At 43.6% G+C, this 18,376-nt stretch overlaps 1 protein-coding gene and 1 pseudogene across 1 annotated transcript in view; one reads left to right on the top strand and one right to left on the bottom strand.

Moving 5' to 3' along the window:
- Positions 1-18,376, bottom strand: part of LOC137537150 (zinc finger protein 208-like) — a 486,444-nt pseudogene that overhangs the window by 243,746 nt on the left and 224,322 nt on the right.
- LOC137535848 (uncharacterized) overlaps positions 1-18,376 on the top strand; it is a 147,150-nt gene that overhangs the window by 124,094 nt on the left and 4,680 nt on the right. The window contains exons 20-22 of the mRNA XM_068257732.1: positions 887-986; positions 4,334-4,431; positions 4,539-4,956. Coding sequence (XP_068113833.1) covers positions 887-986; positions 4,334-4,431; positions 4,539-4,956 — 616 coding nt within the window. The remainder of the gene's footprint in view (positions 1-886; positions 987-4,333; positions 4,432-4,538; positions 4,957-18,376) is intronic.

Here is an 18,376-nt window from a genome sequence, read left to right as displayed (position 1 = left end):
CAGTTACACAGAGTTAACTACACTGTGAGGGAAACTCCCCTCCCCTCATTAACTCTCCCGTCAGAAATGAGCAGACAGTGCCGTCAGTTCAGAGTGAAAGGAATTTGTTACAGTAAACAAAAGAGATAAGCAAATAAAATGTATACATCATTATTTACCAGCACTTCAGCAACTCTCTCAAACTCAGGTTAAAAAACACGTTAATCGATAGTATCCCTTTAAGCGTTGCGGCTCTTGGTTCATCCCTTGTGAATGGTCCAGGCTTTATCTTATAAATCTATGATATGTTGCACTTAGGCCTATATACAGCATGCAGTTACAGAAAGTTAGTAATAAAAGTAAAGTTGAAATGAAAGTTGGAAGTCAGAAGTGGCTCTCTGGAGCCCGTTGGCTGTTTTATACTAGCCTCTAAAGAGTTAAATGTGACACCATATAGCAGGGATGGATCCATAACCCATCACCTGCTATTGGCTGATAAGAACACGTGATAGCATGACAAGCACAGTCTTTACTGCGCATGCACTGAAAAATTCCATTTTCCAATGACCTGTCCCCTTGTTCTTAGGAGAACATTGTTTAATGTACTTGTGAGAATATTTTCATAACAATGGCTCTTGTTTATGTTGTTTGTCACCAGCTAGTCTGGCCTACACACTGGATATCTCTGCTACAGTCTTGGGAGTCACAGCACAATGTTCTACTGATCATCAGTACTGTCTTTATTTCTCTCTAAGAGAAATTCTCCTTAAAGAGACACACTGCAGAGCGAGTCCTTTTACTAAACCAGTTATGTAAAGTGACTGAGGCCTCCGAATTCGAGCATATCATACTTATATTCTAACAATGACATTATCATTGTAATTGTCAGGTTCCTATAAGGTGTCAGGATTTCTATTTCTCCATGCAGGAGTGGCAGTATATAGAAGGGCACACGGACCTCTACAAGGACACCATGATGGAGAATCGGCCGCACCTCACATCACCAGGTAAGAGGAGACTCTATTTTCTTGTAAAGGAGAGAGCAGTATGGAGGGAGCACCTAAATCCCCCATCATCTGATAATCACAGAGGCAATGTATTCAGTCAGTGTGTGAGATTCCTACAGATGTATCCAGTAAGAGAAACCCACCAGAGAGATGTACAGGTCCTCTTCTTTATTCCCAGGATTGTCCACCTAGATCCCCCATCATCTGATAAACACATAGATACACGATATTCAGTTAGTGTGTGTGTTTCCTACAGATGTATCCAGTAACAGGAGCCCACCAGAGAGATGAACAGGACCTCTTTATTCCTGGGATTGTCCACCTAGATACCCCCATCATCTGATAAACATATACAGACCATGTATTCAGTTAGTGTGTGTGTTTCCTTAACTGAGTTATCACGCCTAAAATCTTTGCACGTGCAAACTAGGGTGCTAAGTAGTTTGCACATGTAAACTATGGTGCAAACTACTTAGCACCCTGGTTTGCACGTGCAAAGCTTTTAGGCGTGATAACTGAGTTTTTAGGCGTAATAACTGAGTTATCATGCTTTTGTGAATCAAGTCCAATGTATTCAGTCAGTGTGTGTGTGTTTCCTACAGATGTGTCCAGTAACAGAAACCCACCAGAGAGATGTACAGGTCCTCTTTATTTTTGGGATTGTCTACCTAGATCCCCCATCATCTGATAAACACACAGAGACAATGTATTAAGTCAGTGTGTGTGTTTCCTACAGATGTATCCAGTAACAGAAACCCACCAGAGAAATGTACAGGTTCTCTTTATTCCCAGGATTGTCCACCTAGATCCCCCATCATCTGATAAACACATAGAGACAATGCATTCAGTTAGTGTGCATGCTTTCTACGGATGTGTCCAGTAACAGAAACCCACCGGAGAGATGTACAGGTCCTCTTTATTCCCAGGATTGTCCACCTACATCCCCCATCATCTGATAAACATATAGAGACAATGGGCTTGATTCACAAAAGGGTGATAACTAAGTTATCACGCCTAAAATCTTTGCACGTGCAAACTAGGGTGCTAAGTAGTTTGCACATGTAAACTATGGTGCAAACTACTTAGCACCCTGGTTTGCACGTGCAAAGCTTTTAGGCGTGATAACTGAGTTATCATGCTTTTGTGAATCAAGTCCAATGTATTCAGTCAGTGTGTGTGTGTGTGTTTCCTACAGATGTGTCCAGTAACAGAAACCCACCAGAGAGATATACAGGTCTTCTTTATTCCCGCAATTGTCCACCTAGATCCTCCATCATCTGATAAACACATAGAGACAATGTACTCCGTCAGTGTGTGTGTTTATGTAAATATGTACCATGTAACAGGGCCTTGCCTCTAGATGGCATACAGGAATACAGTGAAAACAAAAATAATGAGTGTTTTAAGGCTTCGTATTGAAAATCCATTATAGAAATTAGCTTTTTAATTACAATAAATAGAGATCAAATATGTTGCAACACAATAAAATACAAGTTCCTTCAGTCACGTTTTAGTTCCACATCCCATAGCCTAACTCAAGTTTCACGGCCCCAAACATAGCCGCTTCCTCAGAGGCAGGATTTCAAAGTTCAAAGACTGTGACAAAGGAGAAGTAAAAACATAGAATCCATCAGTTTTCCATACACAGCCATATCAGGGATGTTCCCAGCTTTCCCATCGTCCAGTCAGTATAGAGACAATTGTCATGATTACTAGTACCCAGCAGTACTAGCTGCAAACAGGTCCAACCAGTACCGGATCAGTATAAATTGGGAAAGAAAGATCCGTAGTTTCAGAAGGATCAGCATGCGTAGTAGTGTAGCTGAATGGAGTAGACGGTCTTTGAACTTTGAAATCCTGCCTCTGAGGAAGCGGCCATGTTTGTGGGCATGAAATGTGCATGTCACACTCACCGTCCTGGCGTTCTGCAGCATGTCCGTGCGTGTGTCCTTACACGTGCGGGAACACGGCGGGTTTTTTTGCCGTTTCCCATTGTGTACGGCGTTATGCCACATGCGCACTAACTGTTATGTGCGCTTGCACAGGGACTAGCGAGCATAAATCCTTATGTATGCGCATGCGTAGAAACTTACCCTTTTCAGTGCGCATGCGTAATGCGCTTAGGTTGGCACCAATCTTGATTAGAGCCAGTATTTAAGCAGCACTGCCCTCAACTGCAGCGCTGCTCGTTCTGACAGCTTGGCTAACTGTTGTTGGTGAACCCTAGTATTACTTCTGATTGATCCCTGTTGTGACCTTGGCCTGTGACCTCAACCTCCGTTGATCTCTGCCTGCCCCGACTTTTGGCTCCGTTGATCTCTGAATGCCCTGACCTGTGGCTTGTGACCTCGACCTCCGCTGTTTGCCGCCTGCCCTGACTCTTGGCTTGTCTTCCCAATTATGGCTCTTCTATTCTCCACAAGTACTGGACTACTTCACTCAGCAGCGTCTCCTGTTAACCTTGGTTACCGGTGGGGCAATCCCAGGGGTCGTGACCTGCGGCCACCAGGCAGCAAAGCAGTCCGTTGCTCACTAGGAGTAGCGGCTCAACATCCCTTGTGGGGTACTCTGGTGAAGATCTGTGGCCATTTAGACTCCACGCCCTGGGAGAGCCCAGGCCTACCACCTGTAGCTGGGTCAACAGAGCCTGCTTCTAGACCCGCCTCGTAACAGTGCATTAGGCTATGCGATGTGGAACTAAAACGTGAATGAAGGAACTTGTATTTTATTGTGCTGAGACACATTTGATCTCTGTTTATTGTAATTAAAAGCTATGTTTTATAATTGATTTTCAATGCGAAGCCTTAAAGTGGTATTAAACACATAATATTCAATAAAAAAATGCGTTTTCCTACTTTTTAGAACCCATACAGTTATCATATTTGCTTTTGTGCATTAGTATTGTTGTTATTCATTCAGAAATTACAAGTTCCCAAAGAACAGTTTTATTTGCTCTGAAAGCTGCTATTGCATTTTATTCATAACTGGTGTATTTATATTGTAATGTACCCAGTAATGATTTCTGAGCAGTGTATCAGTTCTTGACACATTAGAAGACGTTTGTGCACAGCCAGGGAATGTTTACATTCCTCTCTGCTACAATTAAGTAAACACAGGATAATGTTATCACAAGTTTGGATGCAGATCTCCCTGCAGGGAGCATTCTATTGAAAAAGTAAGTCCTGTGTTTTAACCAGTTGCATGGTGTTCTGCTAAAAAAAATGTGGTAGTATATTATATGCAGTAAATAATCGTTGAGAGAAAATAAGAAATTCTGGGTTTTATACCACTTTAAAACCCTCATTATTTTTGTTTTCACTGTATTCCTATGTGTGTGTTTCCTACAGATGGACCCAGTATCAGAAACCAAACAGACAGATGTACAGGTCCTCTTTATTCCCGGGATTGTCCACAAGAAGAACGCACCATCCCCCACCATTATGAGGTAGGCCGAGGGTCCTTCAAGACTCAAAACCGTATGACATTTTTTCTTTCAGCATATGTTTGTATCTGTGTTCTTAATTTAAATTGTGTTTTATTTTGGGCACTTAGGGTGAAAAACATGTAAGCAATGTGGTTAAAGAGGAAGAAGAAAAAAAGTATGTGAGGAGTGATCAGCAGTCTATAGATGACAGTGACATAATGAGGACAATTAAAGAGGAAGAAGAAGAGACGTATGTGAGGAGTGATCTGCAATCTATGGAGGAGGGTGACATGAAGTGGAGAATAAAAATGGAAGAAGAAGAGACGTATGTGAGGAGTGATCAGCAGTCTAGAGAGGAGAGCAACATGATGAGGGCAATTAAAGAGGAAGAAGAGACTTACATGAGGAATGATCAGCAGTCTATGGAGGAGGGTGACATGATGAGGGCAATTAAAGAGGAAGAAGGAGAGATGTATGTGAGAAGTAATCAGCAGTCTGAAGAGGAGGGTGACATAAGAGCTTCAAAGGAGGAAGACATTATTACAGGTATGAGCATTCGTGAGTGATAAACATTACATAGTCAAAAGACTTAATAAACTGACTAACAAATATGTCCATGCTGAGCACAGTATAGATTATATGAAGCCAATAAGTGGGGGAATGTGAGAAGTAATAGGGGTGTGATGTGTGTAATGTGACTGCACAGTGTGCCTGTAATGTGGGATAAACACACTATGTACACAGGGAATGTGAGAAGTAATAGGGGTGTGATGTGTAATGTGACTGCACAGTGTGTCTGTAATGAGGTATAAACACACTATGTACACAGGGAATGTGAGAAGTAATAGGAGTGTGATGTGTAATGTGACTGCACAGTGTGCCTGTAATGAGGTATAAACACACTATGTACACAGGGAATGTGAGAAGTAATAGGGGTGTGATGTGTAATGTGACTGCATAGTGTGTCTGTAATGAGGTATAAACACACTATGTACACAGGGAATGTGAGAAGTAATAGGGGTGTGATGTGTGTAATGTGACTGCACAGTGTGCCTGTAATGTGGGATAAACACACTATGAACACAGGGAATGTGAGAAGTAATAGGGGTGTGATGTGTAATGTGACTGCACAGTGTGCCTGTAATGAGGTATAAACACACTATGTACACAGGGAATGTGAGAAGTAATAGGAGTGTGATGTGTAATGTGACTGCACAGTGTGTCTGTAATGAGGTATAAACACACTATGTACACAGGGAATGTGAGAAGTAATAGGGGTGTGATGTGTGTAATGTGACTGCACAGTGTGCCTGTAATGTGGGATAAACACACTATGTACACAGGGAATGTGAGAAGTAATAGGGGTGTGATGTGTAATGTGACTGCACAGTGTGCCTGTAATGAGGTATAAACACACTATGTACACAGGGAATGTGAGAAGTAATAGGAGTGTGATGTGTGTAATGTGACTGCACAGTGTGCCTGTAATGAGGTATAAACACACTATGTACACAGGTAATGTGAGACGTAATAGGGGTGTGATGTGTGTAATGTGACTGCACAGTGTGCTTGTAATGAGGTATAAACACCCTATGTACACAGGGAATGTGAGAAGTAATAGGGGTGTGATGTGTGTAATGTGACTGCACAGTGTGCCTGTAATGTGGGATAAACACACTATGTACACAGGGAATGTGAGAAGTAATAGGGGTGTGATGTGTAATGTGACTGCACAGTGTGTCTGTAATGAGGTATAAACACACTATGTACACAGGGAATGTGAGAAGTAATAGGAGTGTGATGTGTAATGTGACTGCACAGTGTGCCTGTAATGAGGTATAAACACACTATGTACACAGGGAATGTGAGAAGTAATAGGGGTGTGATGTGTAATGTGACTGCATAGTGTGTCTGTAATGAGGTATAAACACACTATGTACACAGGGAATGTGAGAAGTAATAGGGGTGTGATGTGTGTAATGTGACTGCACAGTGTGCCTGTAATGTGGGATAAACACACTATGAACACAGGGAATGTGAGAAGTAATAGGGGTGTGATGTGTAATGTGACTGCACAGTGTGCCTGTAATGAGGTATAAACACACTATGTACACAGGGAATGTGAGAAGTAATAGGAGTGTGATGTGTAATGTGACTGCACAGTTTGTCTGTAATGAGGTATAAACACACTATGTACACAGGGAATGTGAGAAGTAATAGGGGTGTGATGTGTGTAATGTGACTGCACAGTGTGCCTGTAATGTGGGATAAACACACTATGTACACAGGGAATGTGAGAAGTAATAGGGGTGTGATGTGTAATGTGACTGCACAGTGTGCCTGTAATGAGGTATAAACACACTATGTACACAGGGAATGTGAGAAGTAATAGGAGTGTGATGTGTGTAATGTGACTGCACAGTGTGCCTGTAATGAGGTATAAACACACTATGTACACAGGTAATGTGAGACGTAATAGGGGTGTGATGTGTGTAATGTGACTGCACAGTGTGCTTGTAATGAGGTATAAACACCCTATGTACACAGGGAATGTGAGAAGTAATAGGGGTGTGATGTGTAATGTGACTGCACAGTGTGCCTGTAATGAGGTATAAACACACTATGTACACAGGGAATGTGAGGAGTAATAGGGGTGTGATGTGTAATGTGACTGCACAATGTGCCTGTAATGAGGTATAAACACACTATGTACACAGGTAATGTGAGAAGTAATAGGTGTGTGATGTGTGTAATGTGACTGCACAGTGTGCCTGTAATGAGGTATAAACACACTATGTACACAGGTAATGTGAGACGTAATAGGGGTGTGATGTGTGTAATGTGACTGCACAGTGTGCTTGTAATGAGGTATAAACACACTATGTACACAGGTAATGTGAGACGTAATAGGGGTGTGATGTGTGTAATGTGACTGCACAGTGTGCTTGTAATGAGGTATAAACACCCTATGTACACAGGGAATGTGAGAAGTAATAGGGGTGTGATGTGTAATGTGACTGCACAGTGTGCCTGTAATGAGGTATAAACACACTATGTATGCTGGGAATGTGAGAAGTAATAGGGGTGTGATGTGTAATGTGACTGCACAGTGTACCTGTAATGAGGTATAAACACACTATGTACACAGGGAATGTGAGAAGTAATAGGGGTGTGATGTGTGTAATGTGACTGCACAGTGTGCCTGTAATGTGGGATAAACACACTATGAACACAGGGAATGTGAGAAGTAATAGGGGTGTGATGTGTAATGTGACTGCACAGTGTGCCTGTAATGAGGTATAAACACACTATGTACACAGGGAATGTGAGAAGTAATAGGAGTGTGATGTGTAATGTGACTGCACAGTGTGTCTGTAATGAGGTATAAACACACTATGTACACAGGGAATGTGAGAAGTAATAGGGGTGTGATGTGTGTAATGTGACTGCACAGTGTGCCTGTAATGTGGGATAAACACACTATGTACACAGGGAATGTGAGAAGTAATAGGGGTGTGATGTGTAATGTGACTGCACAGTGTGCCTGTAATGAGGTATAAACACACTATGTACACAGGGAATGTGAGAAGTAATAGGAGTGTGATGTGTGTAATGTGACTGCACAGTGTGCCTGTAATGAGGTATAAACACACTATGTACACAGGTAATGTGAGACGTAATAGGGGTGTGATGTGTGTAATGTGACTGCACAGTGTGCTTGTAATGAGGTATAAACACCCTATGTACACAGGGAATGTGAGAAGTAATAGGGGTGTGATGTGTAATGTGACTGCACAGTGTGCCTGTAATGAGGTATAAACACACTATGTACACAGGGAATGTGAGGAGTAATAGGGGTGTGATGTGTAATGTGACTGCACAATGTGCCTGTAATGAGGTATAAACACACTATGTACACAGGTAATGTGAGAAGTAATAGGGGTGTGATGTGTGTAATGTGACTGCACAGTGTGCCTGTGATAAGGTATAAACACACTATGTACACAGGTAATGTGAGGAGTAATAGGGGGTGTGATGTGTGTAATGTGACTGCACAGTGTGCCTGTAATGAGGTATAAACACACTATGTACAGGGAATGTGAGAAGTAATAGGGGTGTGATGTGTGTAATGTGACTGCACAGTGGTACGTTCCCAGAGGCTATTACATCGCTCTTCAAGTCTTATGCTACAAAACAGCAGGTATCAGATCTTAGCACCAGTTTCATAAGCGCCACAAGCTGCGTCAAATCTACTTAACCTCCTTAGCGGTAACCCCGAGCTGAGCTCGGGGTAAGCTGCCGCGGAGGATATCTCAGCCCCCGGTGGGGCGATTCCTGTCCTGTAAATTGCTGTACGCGCAGCCAGCACTTTGCTAGCTGCGCGTCCAGCTCGATCGCCGCCGCTCTGCGGCGATCGTCCGCACGCAGCGGCGGAAGAGGGCCCCCCCGCCAGAGCCCTGCGCAGCCCGGACCAATCAGTCCCGGGCAGCGCAATGGGCTGGATCGGATGGGTCTGACGTCAGGACGTCGGCTGATGTCCATGACGTCATTCCGATCGTCGCCATGGCGACAGGAGAAGCCAAACAGGAGATTGCGTTCTATACGCGATCTCCTGTTTACTTTTGTGGCCGGCGGCGATTGGACTAGAGGGACACATGCACCCTCTAGTGGTGTTTTATGTAGCTACCACTCAGGTAGCTACATGAAACAAACAAAAAAAAAAAAAAGTGCAATGCAGCCTCCTTGGCGGAAAAATTGAACCGCCAAGGAGGTTAACAAACCAAGGCATATATGACAGATTGCGGCCACTTAAGTCAAATCTAGAGATTTTTTCATAGCAACCAGCATCTTTAGAGCAGGCTGTGCAGTTAGTCCACTGGGGACGTTGATCTGGATCGTCTAGGTGCTGGGGCTCCATCCAGATAATCCTGTACTTCCTCTGGGGTGTGGCAAGTAGTCACCTTTCCCTCGTCGTCTGTAATACATAGCGTCGCAGGGTAAGCCATAGTAAATTTTATACTGCGACTGTACAAGGTGTTGTATATTTTCCCGAATGCTTGTCTCTTCTGAGACACCTCCAGTGAGTAGTCCTGGAACAGGCGTATTTCTTTATTAGTGTAAGTGACTTCAGAGAAGGCTGCCCTGTAGGCCGTCATTAGTTATACTTTGTCCGCAAAGTCGAGGTATCTGGCCATGATCATCCTTGGCTTGTAATTGCGTTTACTTTTGGGTGGTCCTACTTGATGGGTACGTCTCACCTTGAGCTCACCAGAGATACCCAGCAGATTAGGGATCTCCATTGAGCACAGAGTAGTCAGCTGTGTAACTGGAATATCTTCCGGGACCCCCACTATTCGCACATTATTCTGACAGGATCTGTTTTCTAGGTCCTCGATTCTTTCATGTACTGTTGCGTTGTTTTGCAGCAAGGACTCTATAGAAGATTGTGCTTCGCGTAGTTCATCCTCGCATGTGCCAAGCCGTTTCTCTACTTCTTTAAGTCTTTCCCCCTGTCTGCCCTGTTCCTGTTTCACCTGCTGAAGGGCCTTAGTGAGAGCTGAATTGATCATGTCTCGAAACTCCAGGACTAGCACTTTTCCCACTTCTCGTGCCAGCTTCTTGTAATCTGTTCGTGTGCTACCTTGCTCTCCGTGCTCAGACTGCAATTCATCACCCGAGTCGCAGTCAGGTGTGCTCGCAATGGACTTTGCCTCCTCTCCCTTCTTTGAGCGCTGCTTGCTGATCTTTTCTGTGGTGCCGCCCGCCATCTTGGATCTCCTGGCCGCCGCTCACTGTGGCGTTTTGCTCCCTGCCCCCTTCAGGAATTTATCCATGCGCTCTCTGTGGGTACCTCGGGAGTTCTAGCTTGTAGCGGTAGCGGGTTGAGGGTCTCAGATGGCTGCGTTAAGCTGGTAAGTGTGCCACTGTGAGAGGGTTCAGCCGGAGCTCTTCTCCCCTTAGCCGCTCATACAGGCACCGAGATTATTTTTTTCAGCAGGGGAAGTACAGTGGCCTGTTTCACGGTTTTGGGGAAGGTGCTTGTGGAAAGAGAAGGTTGATCAAGGAGGTGAAGACTGGGGCCAGGTCAGAGAAGTGGGGGCGAAGGGTGTTTGCGGGTACAGGGTCAAGGGGGGAGGAGGTGGGGTGGGAAGCCGCTAGCAGCAGGCTGACTTCATCAATGGTGGAAGGAGCAAAAGACGTGAGGGGTGGATGAGACAAGGGAGCGGCTGGGAGGGAAGGTTAGGGGACGACCTGAGAGGCGATGGAAAGGTGGGGATGGAGAAGAGAAATTTAATTACGTATTGTTGTAATGCCTTGACTGATTTGAACGAAACTTTGTATACAGATCCCTTACTACCTGGGGTGATATGTTCTGGGGGTTTCGCTTCCCCCCTGTGCATGTGGGTGGGACCACAAACAGTCAATCAGATTTCACCCATTCATGTCGATGGAAAAAATGGAAAAGGCTGCCATTCTCACAGTAATCAAGCCAGAGTCCCCACACTTGGCACAGTTGGTCACTTGGTGACTGAAGTGAAAAATTCAGGGAAAGTGGGTGGAGCATAAAACAGCCAATCAAATTTCTGCAGATAATTTTCAATGGGAAAATGTAAACTGCAGCCACTTACACTGTAAATGGCAGAGGCCTCAAACCTGGTACAGTCGGCCATTGGGTGACTGGGGTTCAAATTCACTAAAGGGGGCGGAGCCACAAAATAACAGATTTCTAAGTTGGAATACTGTTGTGAATAGAAGCTAATGCTTCTATTCACGCATTTTTGATGCCAGGAACCTGAAAGCTCACACACTTGGCCATTGAGTGACTGTGTGTCAGGTTACAAAAAGTGGGTGGAGCCAAAAACAGATTTCACTGAGAAAATGTAAACTGCAGCCATTCTTACACTGTTAATGGCAGGGTTCTAAATCTTTGCACAGAAAAGTGGGTGAAGCCTTAAAAAAGCCCATTCAAATTCAACTATTTATTTTCAAAAGGAATATATAAATGTCTGCCTTTCTTGCACTGCTACTGGCAGAGGCCTCTAACATGGGACAGTTCGTCATTGGGTGACTGGGGTTCAAATTCAGACAAGGGGTGGAGCCACAAACAGCCAATCAGATTTCTTTAATTTCACAGTGAAAATACAAATTATTGATGCCAAGGACCCAAAGCTCTCAAACTAGGTCATTCAGGAACTGTGTATCAAGGTTAGAAAAAGTAGGAGGAGCCAACAAAAACCATATACATACCCGGGAAAACGCAGAGTCATCAGCTAGTGAGTTAAACTCCAACGTGCAGTCTAGTGTTACCGGCCTGTAATAAGCAAATAATGGTCGCTGTACATTACTATACACAGATTGGTCACAGTAAGGGGTGACTTAGTGTTACCAGCCTGTAATAAGGTGATAATGGTCACTGTACATTACTATACACAGATTGGTCACAGTAGGGGTGACTTAGTGTTACTGACCTGTAATAAGCTGGTAATGGTCACTGTACATTACTGTACACAGATTGGTCACAGTAGGGGTGACTTAGTGTTACTGACCTGTAATAAGCTGATAATGGTCACTGTACATTACTGTACACAGACTGGTGACAGTAGGGGTGACAGAGTGTTACTGGCCTGTAATAAGCTGATAATGGTCACTGTACATTACTGTACACAGACTGGTCACAGTAGGGGTGACTTAGTGTTACTGACCTGTAATAAGCTGATAATGGTCACTGTACATTACTGTACACAGATTAGTCACAGTAGGGGTGACTTAGTGTTACCAGCCTGTAATAAGCTGATAATGGTCACTGTACATTACTGTACACAGATTGGTCACAGTAGGGGTGACTTAGTGTTACCGGCCTGTAATAAGATGATAATGGTCACTGTACATTACTGTACACAGATTGGTCACAGTAGGGGTGACTTAGTGTTACTGGCCTGTAATAAGCTGATAATGGTCACTGTACATTACTGTACACAGATTGGTCACAGTAGGGGTGACTTAGTGTTACCGGCCTGTAATAAGCAAATAATGGTCGCTGTACATTACTGTACACAGATTGGTCACAGTAGGGGTGACTTAGTGTTACCGGCCTGTAATAAGCAAATAATGGTCGCTGTACATTACTGTACACAGATTGGTCACAGTAGGGGTGACTTAGTGTTACGGGCCTGTAATAAGCTGATAATGGTCACTGTACATTACTGTACATAGATTGGTCACAGTAGGGGTGACTTAGTGTTACCGGCCTGTAATAAGCTGATAATGGTCACTGTACATTACTGTACACAGATTGGTCACAGTAGGGGTGACTTAGTGTTACCGGCCTGTAATAAGCTGATAATGGTCACTGTACATTACTGTACACAGATTGGTCACAGTAGGGGTGACTTAGTGTTACCAGCCTGTAATAAGCTGATAATGGTCGCACTACATTACTGTACACAGATTGGGCACAGTAGGGGTGATTAGTGTTACCGGCCTGTAATAAGCTGATAATGGTCACTGTACATTTCTGTACACAGATTGGTCACAGTAGGGGTGACTTAGTGTTACTGACCTGTAATAAGCTGATAATGGTCACTGTACATTACTGTACACAGACTGGTGACAGTAGGGGTGACAGAGTGTTACTGGCCTGTAATAAGCTGATAATGGTCACTGTACATTACTGTACACAGACTGGTCACAGTAGGGGTGACTTAGTGTTACTGACCTGTAATAAGCTGATAATGGTCACTGTACATTACTGTACACAGATTGGTCACAGTAGGGGTGACTTAGTGTTACCAGCCTGTAATAAGCTGATAATGGTCACTGTACATTACTGTACACAGATTGGTCACAGTAGGGGTGACTTAGTGTTACCGGCCTGTAATAAGATGATAATGGTCACTGTACATTACTGTACACAGATTGGTCACAGTAGGGGTGACTTAGTGTTACTGGCCTGTAATAAGCTGATAATGGTCACTGTACATTACTGTACACAGATTGGTCACAGTAGGGGTGACTTAGTGTTACCGGCCTGTAATAAGCAAATAATGGTCGCTGTACATTACTGTACACAGATTGGTCACAGTAGGGGTGACTTAGTGTTACCGGCCTGTAATAAGCAAATAATGGTCGCTGTACATTACTGTACACAGATTGGTCACAGTAGGGGTGACTTAGTGTTACGGGCCTGTAATAAGCTGATAATGGTCACTGTACATTACTGTACATAGATTGGTCACAGTAGGGGTGACTTAGTGTTACCGGCCTGTAATAAGCTGATAATGGTCACTGTACATTACTGTACACAGATTGGTCACAGTAGGGGTGACTTAGTGTTACCGGCCTGTAATAAGCTGATAATGGTCACTGTACATTACTGTACACAGATTGGTCACAGTAGGGGTGACTTAGTGTTACCAGCCTGTAATAAGCTGATAATGGTCGCACTACATTACTGTACACAGATTGGGCACAGTAGGGGTGACTTAGTGTTACCGGCCTGTAATAAGCTGATAATGGTCACTGTACATTACTGTACACAGATTGGTCACAGTAGGGGTGACTTAGTGTTACCAGCCTGTAATAAGCTGATAATGGTCGCACTACATTACTGTACACAGATTGGGCACAGTAGGGTGACTTAGTGTTACGGGCCTGTAATAAGCTGATAATGGTCACTGTACATTACTGTACACAGATTGGTCACAGTAGGGGTGACTTAGTGTTACCGGCCTGTAATAAGCTGATAATGGTCACTGTACATTACTGTACACAGATTGGTCACAGTAGGGGTGACTTAGTGTTACCAGCCTGTAATAAGCAAATAATGGTCGCTGTACATTACTGTACACAGATTGGTCACAGTAGGGGTGACTTAGTGTTACCGGCCTGTAATAAGATGATAATGGTCACTGTACATTACTGTACACAGATTGGTCACAGTAGGGGTGACTTAGTGTTACCGGCCTGTAATAAGCTGATAATGGTCACTGTACATTACTGTACACAGATTGGTCACAGTAGGGGTGACTTAGTGTTACCGGCCTGTAATAAGATGATAATGGTCACTGTACATTACTGTACACAGATTGGTCACAGTAGGGGTGACTTAGTGTTACCGGCCTGTAATAAGATGATAATGGTCACTGTACATTACTGTACACAGATTGGTCACAGTAGGGGTGACTTAGTGTTACCGGCCTGTAATAAGCTGGTAATGGTCACTGTACATTACTGTACACAGATTGGTCACAGTAGGGGTGACTTAGTGTTACCGGCCTGTAATAAGATGATAATGGTCACTGTACATTACTGTACACAGATTGGTCACAGTAGGGGTGACTTAGTGTTACCGGCCTGTAATAAGCTGATAATGGTCACTGTACATTACTGTACACAGATTGGTCACAGTAGGGGTGACTTAGTGTTACCGGCCTGTAATAAGATGATAATGGTCACTGTACATTACTGTACACAGATTGGTCACAGTAGGGGTGACTTAGTGTTACCGGCCTGTAATAAGATGATAATGGTCACTGTACATTACTGTACACAGATTGGTCACAGTAGGGGTGACTTAGTGTTACCGGCCTGTAATAAGCTGGTAATGGTCACTGTACATTACTGTACACAGATTGGTCACAGTAGGGGTGACTTAGTGTTACCGGCCTGTAATAAGATGATAATGGTCACTGTACATTACTGTACACAGATTGGTCACAGTAGGGGTGACTTAGTGTTACCGGCCTGTAATAAGCTGATAATGGTCACTGTACATTACTGTACACAGATTGGTCACAGTAGGGGTGACTTAGTGTTACCGGCCTGTAATAAGATGATAATGGTCACTGTACATTACTGTACACAGATTGGTCACAGTAGGGGTGACTTAGTGTTACCGGCCTGTAATAAGATGATAATGGTCACTGTACATTACTGTACACAGATTGGTCACAGTAGGGGTGACTTAGTGTTACCGGCCTGTAATAAGATGATAATGGTCACTGTACATTACTGTACACAGATTGGTCACAGTAGGGGTGACTTAGTGTTACCGGCCTGTAATAAGATGATAATGGTCACTGTACATTACTGTACACAGATTGGGCACAGTAGGGTGACTTAGTGTTACGGGCCTGTAATAAGCTGATAATGGTCACTGTACATTACTGTACACAGATTGGTCACAGTAGGGGTGACTTAGTGTTACCGGCCTGTAATAAGATGATAATGGTCACTGTACATTACTGTACACAGATTGGTCACAGTAGGGGTGACTTAGTGTTACCGGCCTGTAATAAGATGATAATGGTCACTGTACATTACTGTACACAGATTGGTCACAGTAGGGGTGACTTAGTGTTACCGGCCTGTAATAAGCTGATAATGGTCACTGTACATTACTGTACACAGATTGGTCACAGTAGGGGTGACTTAGTGTTACCGGCCTGTAATAAGATGATAATGGTCACTGTACATTACTGTACACAGATTGGTCACAGTAGGGGTGACTTAGTGTTACCGGCCTGTAATAAGATGATAATGGTCACTGTACATTACTGTACACAGATTGGTCACAGTAGGGGTGACTTAGTGTTACCGGCCTGTAATAAGCTGGTAATGGTCACTGTACATTACTGTACACAGATTGGTCACAGTAGGGGTGACTTAGTGTTACCAGCCTGTAATAAGATGATAATGGTCACTGTACATTACTGTACACAGATTGGTCACAGTAAGGGGTGACTTAGTGTTACCGGCCTGTAATAAGATGATAATGGTCACTGTACATTACTGTACACAGATTGGTCACAGTAGGGGTGACTTAGTGTTACCGGCCTGTAATAAGCTGATAATGGTCACTGTACATTACTGTACACAGATTGGTCACAGTAGGGGTGACTTAGTGTTACCGGCCTGTAATAAGATGATAATGGTCACTGTACATTACTGTACACAGATTGGTCACAGTAGGGGTGACTTAGTGTTACCGGCCTGTAATAAGATGATAATGGTCACTGTACATTACTGTACACAGATTGGTCACAGTAGGGGTGACTTAGTGTTACCGGCCTGTAATAAGATGATAATGGTCACTGTACATTACTGTACACAGATTGGTCACAGTAGGGGTGACTTAGTGTTACCGGCCTGTAATAAGATGATAATGGTCACTGTACATTACTGTACACAGATTGGGCACAGTAGGGTGACTTAGTGTTACGGGCCTGTAATAAGCTGATAATGGTCACTGTACATTACTGTACACAGATTGGTCACAGTAGGGGTGACTTAGTGTTACCGGCCTGTAATAAGATGATAATGGTCACTGTGCATTACTGTACACAGATTGGTCACAGTACGGGTGACTTAGTGTTACTGACAGTAATAAGCTGATAATGGTCACTGTACATTACTGTACACAGATTGGTCACAGTAGGGGTGACATAGTGTTACTGACAGTAATAAGCTGATAATGGTCACTGTACATTACTGTACACAGACTGGTCACAGTAGGGGTGACTTAGTGTTACCGGCCTGTAACAAGCTGATAATGGTCACTGTACATTACTATACACAGATTGGTTACAGTAGGGGTGACTTAGTGTTACTGGCCTGTAATAAGCTGGTAATGGTCACTGTACATTACTGTACACAGATTGGTCACAGTAGGGGTGACTTAGTGTTACCGGCCTGTAATAAGCTGATAATGGTCACTGTACATTACTGTGCACAGATTGGTCACAGTAGGGGTGACTTAGTGTTACTGGCCTGTAATAAGCTGGTAATGGTCACTGTACATTACTGTACACAGATTGGTCACAGTAGGGGTGACTTAGTGTTACCGGCTTGTAATAAGCTGATAATGGTCACTGTACATTACTGTGCACAGATTGGTCACAGTAGGGGTGACTTAGTGGTACTGGCCTGTAATAAGATGATAATGGTCACTGTACATTACTGTACACAGATTGGTCACAGTAGGGGTGACATAGTGTTACTGACAGTAATAAGCTGATATTGGTCACTGTACATTACTGTACACAGATTGGTCACAGTACGGGTGACATAGTGTTACTGGCCTGTAATAAGCTGGTAATGGTCACTGTACATTACTGTACACAGATTGGTCACAGTACGGGTGACATAGTGTTACCGGCCTGTAATAAGCTGATAAAGGTCACTGTACATTACTGTACACAGATTGGTCACCGTAGGGGTGACTTAGTGTTACTGGCCTGTAATAAGCTGATAATGATTACTGTACACAGATTTGCCACAGTAGGGGTGATTAGTGTTACTGGCCTGTAATAAGCTGATAATGGTCACTGTACATTACTGTACACAGATTAGTCACAGCTTCCATGATGGTAGTGGGCTCCCCCCCCCCTCCCGCCCCAGCAGCTTCCATGTTGGTGGTGGTAGTGCCCCCCCCCATATCAATGCGAATCCTCCAGGCCACCGCTCCCACTAGCTTTTCAAGGGTTTGATTAAGACCTAGAGGAAGTCCTGGGGACCAGAGTGGAGACAGATTTCTACACATGCCTACTGTAATGCCTGCTGCAGATCCTTATCAAGACAAAGCAGGAACAAGAGGTCACTTGTAAAGCCTGCTACACACCATGCAATTTCTCGTCAGATTGATGGGTCAAATAGATCATTTCAAACAGGTTCGATCTGATTTCCGATCATTTTTTTTCTGATTGATTTGCATAAAAGTGATCAGAAAAACGATTGTAAATCCGATTGGATCTGTTGGAAATTATGTATGGACCCATCTATCTGATGGGAAATTGCATGGGGTGTACCAGGCATAAGAAAATACTGAAGTCTGCACAAGCTGGATTTGAAAGTGAAAATGTGTTAATTTACAAAGGTGCAGCAATTCTAATATACAACTACAATACACATGCAGTTATACAATCAGTGACACATGGTGAACCACAATTACCAGAACCCCTCTAACTGA

Source organism: Hyperolius riggenbachi, chromosome 10 (genome assembly GCF_040937935.1).
Source record: "Hyperolius riggenbachi isolate aHypRig1 chromosome 10, aHypRig1.pri, whole genome shotgun sequence".
In the NCBI taxonomy this organism is placed as follows: Eukaryota; Metazoa; Chordata; class Amphibia; order Anura; family Hyperoliidae; genus Hyperolius; species Hyperolius riggenbachi.
This window is presented reverse-complemented; position numbering and strand designations above follow the sequence as displayed.